Source organism: Lytechinus pictus, chromosome 12 (assembly GCF_037042905.1).
Source record: "Lytechinus pictus isolate F3 Inbred chromosome 12, Lp3.0, whole genome shotgun sequence".
Classification (NCBI taxonomy): Eukaryota; Metazoa; Echinodermata; class Echinoidea; order Temnopleuroida; family Toxopneustidae; genus Lytechinus; species Lytechinus pictus.
The window spans coordinates 20,772,512-20,790,697 of NC_087256.1; the positions used below are offsets into that span (position 1 = coordinate 20,772,512).

Here is an 18,186-nt window from a genome sequence, read left to right on the forward strand (position 1 = left end):
CACCAGTGTAAATATAAATAAGTCATTTTTTCTTTGTTTTAAGATAGTGCCCTTTTTCCCCTGTGCCCCCCCCCGGCCCCCACTTTCAATTTCGCTCCGCTAGCTGCCTAGTCTGCAGGCACAGACCCTCATTGGAACTTTGATCAACAAGTGTGCCTCCACGCAAAGACTAGCACATACAAAACTTGCTGTTCCTTCAGTACACAAGGCATGAGTAGGCTGCACATTCAGACCCTTAACTCGAGCGAAGGGTTTGCCCAGCAGACTAAGCTGCCCCTGGGCCGTAGAAACATCAGAATTCATCCATAATCAATTGGTTATTCCAAAAGTAAACTTAGAATCAATCTGTTCATATTTCTTCAACAATTTATAATCACAAAGGGCCAAACGTTAGAGAGAAAAAATATATACATGTTCTAAAAATCTCTCATATAAAGCACTGTAATCCTAGTAAATTTCAAGTTGAACAAGATTTTTTGCCCGTTTTTTTCCTTCACAATACCATTGAATCAAAATAATTTCAGGAAATTAAAATAAAAAACACACACGCACGCAAACACCTCACAAAGACAACACATTGTACAAGATAATACCCCCGCCCCACCTCCCCTGCCCCCCCCCCCGATTGCCAGCTAACTCGTCGAGATTAAATCATCTGTCTTGAGAGTATACCTGTTATTACACGTGTACGTACAAAACGGTTGGATGACTCATCACGTGCGTCCAAAAAACCAAAACAAAACCGGCCAGCTCATCTCATATTTCAGCACTTGAACTAGAAGTTGCACGCGAAACAAGATTTGACAGCCAAATTCTGGTTATTGGCTACCGTCGTCATGGCGGCCTTCAGATCAACTTTGATGGGTATACTACTTCTTTCTGTGATTCTTCATATTTCGCTACTTTGTGGTGTAATTTCAATGGTAAGAATGTCATATACCTATCTAGAGCGCTTGCAACGGTGTCTTGAGTTTTAGTCCGCCGAGCGTAGCCCGCGCCCGATCAGTTTGTCTCGCTATGCCTATTGTGGTCACAGACAGTCGAGTCTCCCGGCCGCGGGTTAAACTTCTTTAAATATTTGAGCAAAAAGATGTGAATTGAACCATTTCTGAAATACAAAATCCACTGCCTGTTATTATTAGAATAAGAGAGCGCACATGAAGGGTTGTTCAGTTACAGGCATGACTAGACCAAAACAAGCTTCAGTCTCTGTATTTTGGTTGTTCCGCTGAGCTGAACTGCGTTGGCTCACTCATGGGGATTATAGTAAAATGTCAGAAATTGTTGAATAAATCCCCAGAAACGACGATTATTCCTGTCTAAGGCATGACATGCCTTAGTTCAATACTCAATAATTACTTAATAGTTGCAATATTATTGTTAAACGAGCTGTCCTAATTTTGACTTAAATAAGTTCATGGGCGGAAGCTTTGTTTGAGGACTCCGTGATCATATTCTTTTATGATTTTGATATTGTCATTTGATCACGGAGCCTTGAACCCCCTCTCTTATACATATATAAGAGACACATGTAAACAAGGAAGGATTTCCCTAGCCTTGAGGACTCCATGATTATATTTTTTGATATTTTGACATATACTTATTCGTCATGGAGCCCAACATTAGTTTGAACCGCCTCCCATATATCATATATCATGCATAAGCAAGACCTCCACACCCGGATGGATTTCCCTAGCGTATGAAGGGATAAAAAAATTATTTCACTATGAATAGCAAAAATGAGAGGTTTCTTACCAGAACGATCTTGTGTAGATCCCTCGATCCGTTTGTCAACAAAATTTATACAATAGGTCTGACCCTTGAACCGCTTCGTTATGACGTACCTTCGATTAGGGATGTTACAAAATGCCGTTTTGAAGAACAATTTATAGATAAAAATTATTATTTAACAAATACTAAAATTTAGTGATTATGAATAATTATTATGCGCGTACTGCGCTATCCAAATGATATGCTGGCCGCATCCGCACTGCACTTGCAGGATAATCTTGACGTGACTCGACTTAGCTAGACCAAAGATATAGACTTGGTTTGTCATTGATGTGGCACTATGGTGGATGAGCAACGATAAATATTAAAGGTTAGAATTTTAATTTTCACTTACAGTGTAGATTGTAGTCTGAAAATCTAAAATAATTATGCTATATCCACAAATCCAACCCACATTTTGCAATCCATCAGGCAGGATCGAATATGGCTACTGGCTGCCACTATATAAACTAGCAAGCCAAGTCCCAGTGTAAAGTTAGACATAAATTATCTGGTCCAGTATCGAGCTCAAGCTATTTATATTCCGACGGGTCTTGACTTTAGAACTATCAAGGGGCGAAGGTCTATATGTCACATCAACTATTTTCATTCCATAATTACAAAAATTTGTGTTAGCATATGCATGCAGCCAACCGTACCCTACCTCAGCACTGACCGGCCCGGGGCGCCGGCGCGGTCATACCATGCCATGGCGCTTTAGGCGGTGCTGGATTGTGTAGGCACATTATGGTGGTGCAGCGAAATTTAGATGAAGACGTATCAACCTTACGTATACTTGTTATCATATCATATTGATATGCAAAGTCATAAAACTGTTGTCACCACCATATAATAATTTAGGAAAAATGCAGGAACACATATTTCATATTTTTAAGCATGATATTTGATGTAAAAACTTTTCAAGCAAAAATAATGATAAAGAGGAAATGAAAATAAATCAACTCTACAATCTACTAAAAAAGTGCTCTGAGAGGATTTCGGTGGTCACAAAATGAGCTTGGCTAAATCCGGGTGAAATTAGCAGACTGGTTTATTTATGACAGAATTTAATCCTGTTTTGCTGAAGATGTACAAAAAATTTTGACAATAATTTAGTAATACATTATTTTTAAAATGTGGTACATTATTATTCAATTTTTTATGTTTTTTGTTTTTATAATTTGATCTACTATTGCCATAATCTATTAGTTTACCTCTATTTTGCTGTCACTCCGTTAGTGTATTGTATCGGTCTATGGTTTCGTTGGCATGACTACCAAATCGTTCGCGCACTTCAATTGTATGCGCGTATCGAGTGGACCTTCCTAATAGCAACAATGCCGTGTGTTGCTGCCCTCTACGTTCGTTGGGTCAGACCTATTGTATTTGCTTTGTTGGCAAACGGATCGAGGGATCTACACGAGATCGGTCTGTAAGAAACCTCTCATTTTTGCCATTCATAGTGAAATAATTTGTATCCCTTCATACGCATTAGGCGTTTGAAGGTTCAAATATCAATAAAATTCACACTTATAAACCGATTTCACCCTGTAAATATGGATTTCCTAGGGAAATCTATCTGGGTGTGGAGGTTTCGCTTATGCATATATGGGAGGCGGTTCAAGGCTCCATGATGAAGAAGTATATGTCAAAATATTAAAAAATATCATCATGGAGTCCTCAAGGCTAGGATTTCCCTAGGAAATCCATCTTTGAAGATAGAAATCACGTAAATTTCTATCATTTTATTTAGCTATACACCTTCATACGCCTAATGCGTATGAAGGTGCAAAAAATATGTTAATAAAAAGGTTAAAAATGATAGGTTTCTTACCAGACCAAACTCATGTAGATCCCTCGATCCATTCGTATACACCGCACATACAATAGGCTTGACCCTTGAACCGCTTCGTTATGACGTACATGTACGTAGCTTGTTCTTCAAATCGGGCAAGCCTATTGTATGTTCGGTGTATACGAATGGATCGAGGGATCTACACGAGATCGGTCTGGTAAGAAACCTCTAATTTTTAACCTTTTTATTAACATATGTTTTGCACGTTCATACGCATTAGGCGTATGAAGGGTGTATTGATAGATAAAATGACGGAAAAATTATGTGATTTCTATCTTCAAAGATGGATTTCCTAGGGAAATCCTATCTTTGTTTACATGTGTCTCTTATATGTATATGGGAGGGGGTTCAAGGCTCCGTGATCAAATGACAATATCAAAATCATTAAAAAAATATGATCACAGAGTCCTCAAGGCTAGGTGGAAATCCCAGGGGGGATGCGTCTCCCCTACCCAAAATAGCAGGGGGGACGAAAAATCAAATGTCCCCCCTACTATTTTTGGTCTTTTATGATGGAAAGAAATACATCATTCAAAATCGAAATTGGACGAGATTACCTTACTTTTTTGGGTGATAACCTGTTTTTCTTTTTCTTTTTTTTGCTTGTCAAATTTATTTGGGTAGAAATTACCTAAAATTTGGGATGATAACCTCTTTTTTTTTTTTTTTTTTTTTTTTGGGGGGGGGGGGGGGGGCTTGTGTGTTGTAAGCAAGTGATTTGAATTGTGAGGCATGCCATAACCAGAGAGTTATTTCATGCTGTTCTTCAAAAACAAAACAGTCTAGCATTTTGCTACTAACAATAAGTGATTTTCCAGGCATTGCTAACACAAGCTCTGTCGTCATGTTCTTGATATTTTCTTCTTCCAAACGTTTGGTCAACTTGGGACGGGGGGCAATTTTGGTTCATGTTCTCTATGTCGATATTCTGCACTGAGGCTCTCATTTAATATTATATTATTTTCTCTCTAACCGTAGGGAACTGATTCAACTGCGATCACCCTTCATGAGACCGAAGCTTTTCGTGATAGTGAAGAGGACGAGGATGGGGTCGTTGATTTGGTGGATGATCAAGAAATACTTGAAGTCTTCAAACCAACGCATGAATGGCAGACAATTAAAGAAGGTAAAATATGATTTCATAGTGCTGAAGTCCAATTGAATCATTTAAGCCAAAAGTTGAATGATAGATGACTACAGAAGTTAAAAGACAATTCTTAATACCAGGGCTCGACATTAGCAAGTGGCCCGGTGGCCCGGGGTAACCAAAAGTGAGAGTCGGGCCACCAAAATTCTGTAAAAGCCCACACTTGGTGGCCCAGTCGGGCTACCAAAGTCTTGATGAATTGTAAGTAATGTTTTCTATTGTTTTAGGGCTACCAAGAATATGAAATTGATGATTTTGGTGAACCTATCGGGCCACCAAGAAAAAAAAGTTAGTGTGGACTGTGGAGCCTTGCAAATACTGAATATATAATTGAAGTATTTAAGCCAACAGTTGAATGGTAGGCATTAGAAGATAAAATATGATTTTGAAATGTTTTTCATGGGTAAAACTTAGTCAAGTGTCTGGCTGATTTTTACCTGTTTTAATCCCCTGATATTTTGCTGGTGTCCTCATTTTGGTAGAATGATATGTGGAGATAATTACCAAACCTCTTTTCAGAATCACTTCATTACGTAGTGTGCATTTCAAAAAATATATTTTGGTTAATTTATTTATCTATTTGTCTATCCATTGGTATAAGAATAAGCATAAGCATTGACAATCGGTACAGGCTGAGGGGGTTTATTTAAAATTACAGATTTGTTATTTACAATATGCATGTAGGCCTGATTAAAAGCAAATGATCAAAAATATTATTTCAGTATGCAGAGTTGTATAAGTTGAATAGTATTTGCTATCCCTTGGAAAGGTTCCTATTTTCTCCTTAGGAGAAATATCCTCAAAGAAAAAACAAGTAATTTATATAGTTAATTCCCTCTCAATGTTTGACTCATAATTTATAGTCATTATATTATTATTAGTATCATGACCTATATATGTAGAATATTGTTGAACTGAAAGGGCGTTTAAAAACAATAGAAATTGATCTTTTTGGTCGAATGAATGATTTGATTATTTTATTGAATTCATATTGATGATTGACAGGTCAAGCTATCCCAGCAGGACTTCATGTTAGGATCAATCTAGCAACAGGAGAAAAAGAGGCCAAATATCTGGATGATCAAGAGACATCTCTGACAGGTGAAAAGTCTCAGGAAAAGGTATATCTCTCCACTGGCTGTTAAAGGACAAGTCCACCCCAACAAAAAGTTGATATACATAATAGGAGAAAAATCCAACAAGCATAACACTGAAAATTTTATCAAAATCGGATGTAAAATAAGACAGTTATGACATTTTAAAGTTTTGCTTAATTTCACAAAACGGTTATATGCACATCCTGGTTGGTAGGCAAATGTATAATTAAACGAGAAATAGTGAGTGAGGGACATCTTCGACTCTCTCATTTGCATATCACTGAGTTGTGCATATAACTTTTTGTGAAATATAAGCAAAACTTAAAAATGTCATAACTTTCTTATTTTACGTCTGATTTTGAGGAAATTTTCAACATTATGTTTGTTTGATTTTTCTATACTGATTCAAATCCACAAATTTCTGTGGTGGACTTGACCATTGATGGTTCTTGTACAAGGCTTTAGGAAGGTTTATATCCACCTATCGTAGTTGCCTGGATTACTCATTGAGTTTTTGATTGATTACTCAATTGACTCTGGCGAGATCAAGGAACGTAATTTTATTGATCAATTTCTTGAACCTGAAGTGTATTCCAATAAGTGAAGAAAGTTTTCAGTCCCACCTCCCCCCAAAAAATGAATTCAGGCCCTAGTAATAAATTGGTTTATTGCCATCACCAGCATTCTTCTGTTTGTACAGAAATGTCTCTTTTTGGTATTTTCTTAATAATAATAATAATATAATAGCATTTATGAGGTGCTGATTATCTTGTCTCTTCAATGGCGCACTTTGTATATATTACCCCAGCTGTAGCTCCAGCTGCTAAAGGTGCTTGGAGCATTCAAGAAATTAATCCTGCCGGGTACCCTTTCACCTCACCTGGGTTGGGTACAAGCACAAGGTGGATAAATTTCTCGCTGAAGGAAAGCAAACCAGATTAATTCTCCCAGGCAAGATGGAAATTCATCAGATATGTTTTAAAGTTATAATTAGAAGCCATCTCAAGAGCAAATCAGTAGGAATATAAAGGGGCAGTGGGCAATAAGATGAGCTGCTCAGATAAAAGCTTGGGTGGGGAGGGGGCTGAACATTATAAATCCCAAATTCAATTTAGAAATGGTCTTTATTGATGATCAATAACAAAGCAAATGAAAAAATACAGCTGGGGCTGGAAAATTCATGTTTACAAGTTGGTGTTGGCACATTAAATTACATAGTAAAACACTGAATTTGATGGTCATTTTCTTGTCTTTTACAAAAAATACTGAAAAAAGGATGAGGGGGCTGAACTTGTTTATTATAGCCAAGTTGAAGAATCCAAAATAAGCAAGGATAACAACAAATAGAAGTCAATAGTATGCATACTTTATTGACAGAGTGATTAATTTATTTCTGTATTCCATTTAATAAAGCAGTAAATGAATTGTAAAACAGAAAAATATACGAAACATACATTCAAAATCATGGAATTATTTGATCTACAATCAGACCAAAATATGAAAGTGTGCAAAAGTGATAACATTGTGATGCGTGCCCTTTTCGCTTACAGATGTTGCAGTTGGTAACTGATATTTTTTTTTAATTTGTTGGTAGGTGGAGAACAATGTTGAGGAATTGGAGAAACACAATAGAAAGGAGCTTCAGGAAAGGCTTGCTAAGATGACAGATGATGACAAGTGTGATGATTGCGATGATAATGAAGCATTGGTGAGTTTGAAGGGGTGTCCAAGGTCGAAAATGATGATATCATAATAAATCAAGTAAAATTCAACAAGCAAAATGCTGAATGTTAACCAAAATCTGGTGATAAATTCATTGAATTTAGCAATAGATAGGATGTGAAAGTCATTGTAGCTTATCCAGTACTGTGTGCGCCTCACCCGCGACTGACTGGAATACTCCCCAGGGAGTGGAGGATGTGCACACATTGTGTGTGGGAATAACAGATTGAAACCGATGACTGAGGTAATAATATATCTGTAAAGCGCTTAGACACGTCTTTCCGATGTATTAAGCACTATAAAAAAGCTGATTATTAGTATTATTATTAATAGTTTGGTAATGTGTGGAAAACAGTAATATATGTACATTACGTAGTGATTCAGTTTGCTTTTTGCCTCCCAGGCACAGGCGACGCCAAACAAATAATTATAATAATAATAATACAATGAAACATAATAAATGATAAATAAAAGCTTAATTAGTATGATTGAATGAACAAAAAAGTCAGAAGAATAGTACAGTGATAGTTTAATTTTGATTGAAAGGATGAAGGTTTGAAATTTCGTTAATATCAAACAGTAATTTGCAAATATTAATTGAACTGCATTGATATTTTTTATATTGATATTGATAGCATTTATTTCACTCTTAATAAAAAAACAGAACAAAAACATGGTACATATGGTACATCATTCAGTACTGGGAAAAACAACAACATATAGGCACCTCCTAATGTGCCTGATAGTGCAGGAAGACTTGAAAGTCCTAACTTTCAATTGCAAAACAGTATGTCTACTCGTACGATGTTATACATGTCCAAGAACATAATATTTTTAAATGATTATCGTCCTTTTAGATAGAGGAGGTGAAACAACGCTACCGCTCTATTGAAGAAATCAAGAAGGAGTTTGCTAAGCTGGAGGTCGATATCAAAACAGACTCTGAGATCATGGCAGAACTCCTTGATGAATACAGAAAACGTATAGATTTATCACCCGAAGCTCGGAAACTCATCCTACAAGATCTGGAATTCTTTGTTCATAAGGTATAAAGGAAAGTGTGTTTTCTCTTTTTATTATTATTATTATTTGTTTTGGCGTCACCTGTGCCTGGGAGGCGAAAAGCGAACTGAATCACTATGACCCGCAGATCTCTCCTCCCGATATATAAGTGATTGGGGGGAATGCAGGTGGACCACTACACCGGGGTTTCCCCCTACTCTTATACGAATAGTGCAGTGGGTTCTTAACGTGCAAAGGTGGTGACTCTCCTCTACACGGGGCCTCCATTTAACGTCCTATCCGAGGGACGGAGTGTTTTCCATTGTAACATAGCCTGCATCTATGAAACATGGGAGAGACGTTTACACACAACGCACTGACTTCAGTCATCCGTCCGGGGTGGACTCGAACCCACGATCTTTGGTTAGACGGGCAGACGTGTTACAGACTGAGCCAACACCGCTCTTGATTTGCCATTTATTCCACTGCCATGATCACTGGACTTTTTAATCCTGCTCGGTGGACAAAATTATATTAGACTAAAATTGTTATCATGTGATGTGTATACAAGATGGCAGTAGACCAATTTACCTAAGTGCAGTGTCAGGATTTTGATGTTGGGGGGGAAGACATAAAGATGATCGCATCATTTTTTCTCATTGATATAATGGGGGAATGTTTCTTAGCTCTGCAAGTTGTTATCCCAGCTTTAGCATGGCTGCCATAGGTCCCAAGGCTATTTACATGTTGTCCCCCCCCCCCCCCCGGATGGGTGGATGGAGGCAGCTTTGGTCAATATTTCTTAGGATAGGATACATAAAAGTGATGGAGCTGAGTAACCCAGTAGAAGCTTTTTTACACGCCATTCTAGACAGGACGTATTATGGTATCATATGGTATCCGTCTGTCTGTCCGTCCATTAACTTTTCCTTGTAAACGCAATAACTTCAGGATAACTTCAGTTTATCTTCACCTAGGCTCATATAATTTGGTGTGTATGATACTAGCATGGATTCAAGGAAGCCTATCGATTTTGAGGTCGAAAGGTCAAGGTCACACTGACCTGTTTTCATCTTACCCTTCCGCTGTCCATGTAAACGTGATAACTTCAGTTTAACTTAACTTAGGCTCATATAATTTGGTGTGTATGATACTAGCATGGATCCCATGAAGCCTATTGATTTTGAGGTAAAAAAATTGAATGATAACAAATTTATGTGCAATTAAAGATTAACTTTTTCCTCTCTGCAATAAAAAGGGTAAAAATTAGATATTAAATCTGATACCACATTTTTGATGAAATATACAGCCACTTCTCAAAACTTATTCCCTGTCATTCACACTGATAAAAGAATATAAATGACTTGAGGTGCTAATTTTATGGTCAGTAGACTTGTTGGCTATTGTATTGAAATTTTATGCATGTTTCTTTATTTGTTTTTTCTAATGATCAAGATCGCTCTTGAAAATGTGAAAAATTCCTAAAACAAAGAGTTTTTGTTACTCATTAAATACTAAAAGGTTATGCCTCTTTTCACGATGTCTAGGAAATCATCTACATGTATGAACTTGACTTTAGTAAACAGGCCTATTGCAAAGGTCTACTGAAGCCACGATCCCAACTGCTATCTTCCACGTTGGTGGGTATACAGTATTACAGCGTGTTATATTTATTATTTATTATCACAGTTATTTTTCTCCATTTTTGATTGAACAGGTGGACAATGGAGTTGACTTTGCAAGTTTAGGAGGATGGGATGTTATCATGGGTGCACTGAACTCCACTGAGGTGGTTCTTAACAGTGAAGCTGCACATGTACTGGGGTCAGCAGTTCAAAGGTCAGTGTGAGGTCACATTAGGTCAATTAGAAGTCATATGTATCTGTAGTGCACTGAAGATCAGAGCAGTTCAAAGGCCCGTATGAAGATATCAAAAGTGCTGAAGCTAAATTTTATCTAAATCAACCCTGAAAAATGTGAATACTTTGAAACTATGGAGGAAAGAAGATTCACTTGTACTGGATCAGTGGTTCAAAGGCCAGTGTGAGGTCACATTAGGTCATCATGAGGTCAAATGTATCTGTAGTGCAGTGAATAAAGCAGAGGAGATCCATATCAATAAAAGCTGCTTGTGAAAATATGTAAGAATGCACCAGTGTAAACCTCTGAAAATGTGAGTCACTTTCTTACTTTCTGGCGATTATGTCAGACTTTTGGTGATTGAGGTATGTTTTTCATTTTCTCCACAGCAATCCCAAGGCTCAGGTGAGTGCCTTAGACAGTGGGGCACTGCACGCCCTTCTTCGTGTTCTCTCCCAATCTCCTTCTATTACCGTCAAGAAGAGGGCGCTCTACGGACTGTCGTCTCTCATCCGATTGTTCCCGTTTGCTCAGAGGAAGTTTATTGAACTTGGAGGTCTAAGCGTGCTCACTGGTTTAATGAGAGAAACAAATGATTATCTTTCACTCCGAGACAATACCGTGCACCTCATCCAAGTCAAAAGCGTGACTCTTGTCCATGATTTACTAGTTGAACAGGTGAGAAATAAGTTCACATGTTTAGAACAGTAAGTCCTACTTATGATGGCTCACTTATTTGCATAAAGCCCACATTATGCATCTGAATTCAATAGTCGTTTTGATTACCAAATTTGAACACTTCTTTGATGGTGACCGAGACCAATGCAATTAGGTGTCATACTGCATGCAATATTAGAAAACTAAATTTGAAATCAACAGTCACACTTTATCCTTTCTGGAACATCTCCCCTTGTGTATGATTGGCAGACATGCGTGGCAACGTAATCTTTGTTACAGTCAAATCTGCTTTGGTTTCCTTTGAAAATTTCCCTAAAATCAAACATGTTTACACGAACCTTTCCAAGCTAAGTCCATCTTTATTCAACTTGCTCGCATTTATTTATTTCTGCATCAATTGTGTTTAAAGTTGTTACAAATGTTGAAAGGTCATTTAGGGGTCAAAATATATTGCATATTGATCGCAAAATCAGATGTGACTTGTGGTTCATGTACCACCTTGTTCAGTATCCATGACAATAATAATGTGCTAAATAATTAAACTCTATTGCAACCCATTATCCTATTCTTAATTCATTACAATATTTAATAGTTTGGGGAAAAACTTTTCATCATTGGTTTAATAAGTAATTTATATTTTGGGATGAGATGACAACCAGTATTCTATAAAAAAAAATGGTCTAAGTTAAACCATATGTTGTGTTAACTTAAACAATTGCTATTAGAATGCATTTTTATTTGATTTTTATTTCAACCTATACATTTGTCATTCCAGAAAAATGCCTTATATTTGGGTACAAGTGATGCGGATGAAGTTGCTAAAGAAAGGAAATCACAGTACGAAAAGTGAGTCAAATATTCATTTAAATCAACTCCAAGAAAATAATTGCCACACATAGCTATCTAAGGTTTCCTACTGAAGTCATTCTAACATTGTTTATGTTCACGCTATGGAAAATTAATTTTCATACAGTCAACAAGCATTTTATTCTAGCCTGTGGTCCATTGTGGTCTGAAATGCTAATTAAAATAGGCCACGAGTGTATGTGTTTTTATACATCTTACTTTGAGGGAAAAGTTAAATAACCCAGATACAGTATGTATTGGCATGACCATTAAATGATGCCATTTCGTGGAATCACTTCAGTGAAAATGAAGTCTCGGTAGAACTGCCAGAAATAAAGTGAAAATTTGTAAAGCACCTTTTCATAAGATACAAAGCACTTTTTGAAAGAAAACACGTAATACAAATAGGATTCCTAACTATTCAAAACTATATAATGGAGAGGTGAGCTAGTGGAAAGTAGAGTATCGTTTTCTGAAAATGAATTTAATCCTTTAAAGAACTGAAAACCAGAAAAGTTGAGAGGCTTGAGTAGTTTGAGAGAAGGCTGACGTGAGTCGAGTTGCAGAGTAGGAGCAGGAGAGAAGTCTTGACGGGAAATTTGTAAAAGTAGAATGTCTTAAATCAGTGGCTGATCCAGGATTTTCCAGGGGGGGGGGGGGGCATTTTTTTACAGGAAAAATTTGACCAGTAAAAAAAAGGAATCACTCGCGCATGCGTGCCATAATCCCATAAGATTATTTTTTGACCTCAAAGGAGGGGGGGGGGGGGACACAGGCCGGACGTGCCCCTACTTTGATCCGCCACTGTTCATAATGTAAACTGTTTGGCCAATCCTGCATATTCAAAGTGTTTCATGCAGGCATATCCTGCCACATGATAGTTTTTTAGGAATCGTTCCTTCTTCTGGAGACACACCTGTTATACGTTTATAGTCTTTTATGAAAAATTATGCTACTGCCACTGTAAATGAGTATAATTTGAAAATCACCAATCATATCGTATACAATTTAATAGTTGTAAACTAGCATTTAAAATTTTATGCAATATGGTCCAATAATCACGGAGATATGAGCATGTTTTCATCTAGAGTGCCGTTAGAATTTGTTTGTGGGACATTCTGTATTTCATATTGAAAAATCATGATACCTGTTTTTCTTGGTGAAAATGGAAGAAACTGCATGTAAATGTTCGAATGAATCTTTGAATAAATAAATGAAGGCAAGAAAAGATTGGATTTTTTTAAATTTTGTTATTTCGAGGGAGTGGAGGTTGGATAGCTGAAGATTTTCTCTAACCATGCTTCTCCAAAGCTTGTTTTTTGCCTGATGTTTCTGATGTGTAATTCGTAATCGTTATACTTATTATTAATATTACATGTATTTATTATTATTACTATTATCATTATTATTATTATTATTTGAACTATTATTATTATAATTATTATTATTATCATTAGTATTATAATTATTATTATTGTTATTATTATTATTATTATTACTATTATAATCATTATTGTTATCACTATTATTATCATAATTATTATTATTGTTATTGTTGTCATTATTATTATTATTATCATTATTATTATTATTATTATTATTACTACTAATATTATTATTATTTTCATCATCATTAATGAAAAGGTTTGCTCATCATTTTTTTTTCCTACTTTAGAATCAACCTTGTTGCCAACTTGATAGATGGTGGTTGGTGTAATACAGTGCCTATGTTGCTTGATGAACCTGATCATGATTCAAGAGAGAAAATTCTTCTATCGCTGAACACTTTCCAGTCATTCTGTGATTATTCAACAAACCTTGACTTACACCACAGGTATGTTACTTTAAACAAGGAATTCTCATATAAAAAAGTTATGTTTTACTTCAAATCTCTTAGTTTTTTATTTAAAAAATCATGCTAGGTTTTTTATATCATGCATCACTGTATTGCTTTCGACGGTTTTTTGTCTTGGTAGTTTGTATTGTTCTGAAAACAATGAAATTTACTTAAATATGAGAAAAATGTGTTAGATAATCTTGAATTAAAATGAATATTGGTTAGATTATACTCAGGACATGCACACTACTGAGTTGGTGCTTAACCCTAATTTTACTAGGCTATTTCAGACCAGCATATACTGGTCAATTTGGCCCCCCCCCCTTCAGGTCTCGGCTGCTGATTACGTGATTGCCGCGAAAATTTGCCCCATCGTTTATCCATCATGATTGCGATCACCTCGCATCACGAAGTTGGCTCAGTCGGTAAAGTGTCTGCCCGTTGAACCAAAGATCATGGGTTTGTCACTTTGAGTCCACCCTGGGCGGATGACTGAAGCCAGTGCGTTGAGTGTAATCGTCTCCCCCCTGTTTCATAGATGCAGGCTATGTTACAGTGCAAAACACTCTGTCCCTCGGATAGGACGTTAAATGGAGGCCCCGTGTAGAGGAGAGTCACCACCTTTGCACGTTAAGAACCCACTGCACTATTCGATTAAGAGTAGGGAGAAACCCTGGTGTAGTAGTCCACCTGCGTTCCCTTAACCAGTTATATCGGGAGGAGAGACCTGCAGGTCACAGTTCTGTGTGCGCGCCCTTCTAGGCGACCCAGATTGGCTGGCTCCTCCAAAAATGCGCCTTTGAATGTCTTTGACAGATACATGGCGCTATACAAATGCTGTGCATCATCATCATCACCAAATATTTCTTAATTAACAGGTTGTGGCAAAATACAGGGCAAAGTGAGATGTAAAATGTGTGGGGAGTCCAGTAGGAACACACTCCCCTTGCTGTGTTTGCTTCACGTAAAATGACTTAGAGCCATTGCATCACAAATGCTTATTCTTTTATCATGGGAGCTTTTCCATCAAGGGAGCCATTTATTTTGATTGGCCTCTGAGCCCAGTAACCAACATGGCTGTTACCATAATAGTGATGGTAACTGTACCATAATAGTAAATTCTGCCTTAAAGGGACTCTTCAACATAGGTAAATAAATTTTCTTATGTTTTTTTATGTGAAGAACACCTTTATGAGCTTTGAGCTATCATGGATAGCTCAGTCGGTAGAGCAGGGTTGCAGATTCCGGTGACTCAGGTTCGATTCCCATTTGGTGCGCGAGTGCCCTTTGGTAAGGCATTAATCCTCACTACCAGGTCTCTCGGAGAGGACCTTAAGCCATTATTCCTCTTGTTGCTTGTTTACAAGCATTCATGCTTTCTTAACAATCAGGTAAAAAATCACCACCATTTCTTTATTCAGACTGGAGACCTTACGGAAGGAATATAGTGCTCTAGCTGAAGAAGAAACTCGGACAGGTGACGGTGATGACTATTTCCACTCCTTGCATTCATCGGTAGATGGACTCTTAAAAGCAATTGGATCAGGATGATAATGCATGGTTTGGATTAGAGATCCAAATGTTTAATTCAATACCACTATAAAGCAGGAAAATTAAGAATAGGAAGATACATAAATACTGGCTGAGAAAAGTAATAAGAGAAAAATAATACGTATACAAATGATGCATGCACAAGGGTTTATTATATGTTCTATCCAAACTGCCGTGTGAGTAGAAAACAAAGTGACACCTCACAAATCCCTAATTCAAGGAAAAAGATATGCCATGAACACATAATTATTATATATGGCCTAAAGGAGTATATTCTTTTGAATAATTTTATAATATGTGATACATGTTAACGCTTGGTTGACCAGGAGGTATTCATTCAAAATGTAAATTTTGATTTGTGCCAAATTACGGCATGACTGCAATGAATGAATCCTGATGTTAATGATGTCCTAATCCTATAAGGGTTGCATTAAAATCCATTTCAAACACACCTTTTCAGTAATTAACATTATAATTGTTTTAATAAGCACATTTTAGTGTCAATTCTCGAGTTAACTTCATTGAAAATGAATAAGCAAATATGTTTGCTAAATCATGGAGGATTTTGACATCATTGGCATCTGGATTCATTCATTGCAGTCTTGCTTTACTTTGGCACAAGTCCAAATTTACATCACTGCAATAAGTACCTACTGATTATCCAAGGGTGAAGACTTACATAAATATGGTATCAAATTATTCGGGAGAAGATATTCTTTCCAGACATATATAATGATTATGCATTTATGACATATTTTTCCTTCAAATGGGGATTTGTGAGGTGTCATTTTTTTTACTCACAATCTATCCACTCTTGTTGAGGCTGTGTTCAAACCAACATATAAATCTTTTAGGCTGAGTACAATGGACTGGACACAGCCTCAACAAGAGTGGATAGATTGTACTTATATGGGATAAATGAAGACATACATCTCTACTAGATCTTGTTATTTTTTTAATAGAAAACATGAATAGATGAAAAGATAGCATAGGTAAATGTCCTTTATCTGAACAATAGGTGTGACGTAAGAATTTACGCCAGTTGATACATGTATGTCTTTGTACTCAAATATGTGTACAAATATATATATGTGCTGTGTTTTTTGTCTGCAAATGAAATGTTTATTTATTTGGCACGGTAGTCCCGTCAGTCATTACAATACCGTTACATTGGGGTATTCTGCATGAAATAAAATATGGACCTAGATAACCATCATATTTATATGAGGGGAAAAAACAGCTAAAGTGAGAATGATTTGTAAAGTGACCATTGGTTCCCTTTAAAAGTGAGGTTAAGTATATAAAGAAAATAATTGAGATAAAACACTGTAGCAATGTATGGAAAATACAATGTTTAAAATAGTTTATGAGACTGGGTTCGTTGTAATAATATTTGAATAGTTCATTCTTCATTCATTAAAGAGATATAAGTACTGATGGTGTGATTGTTATTCACATCGTGGGATTTTCATTTCTTATGTATTTTTGCAACACTTATTTTTCTTATATAATAAACATTTTTTTCTCAATTTGTTCATTCAGTGCGCCTTGTATTTTATTAATCTATATCATTTTAAGAAAGGCATGAAGAGTGGGACTTGTTTAATGTCTGTTTTTTTTTTCTTGGGGGGGGGGGGGTTGGGGGAGGGTGTGTGTGGGTATGTGTGAGGGTGTGTAATAAAGGTAAGAGATTGCCGAAGACATGTTTGGAGGGGTGGGTGAACAAAGAAAAAGAGAAGAAGAGAGAAAAGAAAAAAGAAAGAGTATAAATGATGGTGAGAGAGATGGAAAGATGAGAAAAGGAGAAGGGAGGATGCAAAGAGAAGAAAGAAAACAGAGAGAGAGAGGGGTGGGATAATACATGTTCAGGTTGGAAAGAGCTGAAGAGAGACATGCGAGCAGAAAAAAAGTCAGTTCGAAAGTATGGACAGGGAGAAAATAGTGTTATTGGAAACTGCAAGGCAAAATAATCGGAATAATGTATTTAGAACAAATAGGAACGATACTGCCACTGGTTAAAATCGATGGGTTCGAGCCTGCTGTCCCATTTCTATTTTACACATCCATGTTTCATTTATATCAATAACTTTCCCATTCGCTGTTTAAAGAATAATTTCCCGAGTAATTTGTTTTGTTATATATATACGCCTCTGCTCGTGTGCTGTGGTATGCCCCCTCCAAATCTTCCCTTCTGATCTAGGAAGTATGCTTTCGAGAATCCACTTCTTTTCAAAGTTACTTCCTCGCATTTACCTTTCTTTTATTTCTTGGGAGATGCTCTTGGTTTTGATGAATAATTCTAAGCGATAGCCGAATGAAATGGCATTATGAAAAGTGAGTCAAATATTCATTCTTTCCACCTCCTAAATGATAATTGCCCCACATAGCAATCTAAGGTTTCTGACTGACCTTCCTCTAAATGTTTGCGTTTCTTTTTTTTAAAGAGTGGTTTTCATACAGTAAACAAGCAATTGGATTTAGCTTGTGGCCAATTGCGGCTTGGTTTTTTTTGGGGGTAAAATAATGCCAATGAAAAGAGGCCATGTAAGTGCATGTAGTGTTCTAACAATCTCTCTATGCAATGATGTTAAAAACATGAGAAAAGACTTTAGCATCCTAGATACATTATGCATTGCCCATGGCTATAGTTTATTCATACCCTGTTCATATACCCCAGCTATCTGCAAGAAAATCTGCAAATGCCAAGGCTGTTCACAGATACAAGTCTTTCAAATGGCTTTTATGGGCAGAGGGTCAGTATATTTATTGTTATTCTGTACCCCTTTTAATTATTATGTTGTGGATAGAAACCTAGATAAAA

General features: G+C 36.6%; 1 protein-coding gene across 1 annotated transcript; it reads left to right on the forward strand.

The window, feature by feature from the left end:
- The first annotated feature begins 663 nt into the window (after window positions 1-663).
- LOC129272536 (nucleotide exchange factor SIL1-like) lies at window positions 664-16,894 on the forward strand. The gene is made up of 10 exons (XM_064107656.1): window positions 664-923; window positions 4,604-4,751; window positions 5,778-5,893; window positions 7,464-7,577; window positions 8,449-8,637; window positions 10,311-10,432; window positions 10,843-11,131; window positions 11,907-11,977; window positions 13,653-13,811; window positions 15,236-16,894. The coding sequence occupies exons 1-10, from the start codon at window positions 837-839 to the stop codon at window positions 15,363-15,365; spliced, it is 1,425 nt and encodes a 474-aa protein (XP_063963726.1). The 5' UTR covers window positions 664-836; the 3' UTR covers window positions 15,366-16,894.
- Window positions 16,895-18,186: the final 1,292 nt, after the last annotated feature.

Bases quoted from the DNA above. Each gene is read 5' to 3' on its own strand.
- LOC129272536 (XM_064107656.1), top strand. From the start codon at position 837: ATGGCGGCCTTCAGATCAACTTTGATGGGTATACTACTTCTTTCTGTG. The intron at 5,894-7,463 runs GTATATCTCTCC...ATTTGTTGGTAG, and splicing joins GTGAAAAGTCTCAGGAAAAG to GTGGAGAACAATGTTGAGGA. The intron at 13,812-15,235 runs GTATGTTACTTT...TTCTTTATTCAG, and splicing joins AACCTTGACTTACACCACAG to ACTGGAGACCTTACGGAAGG.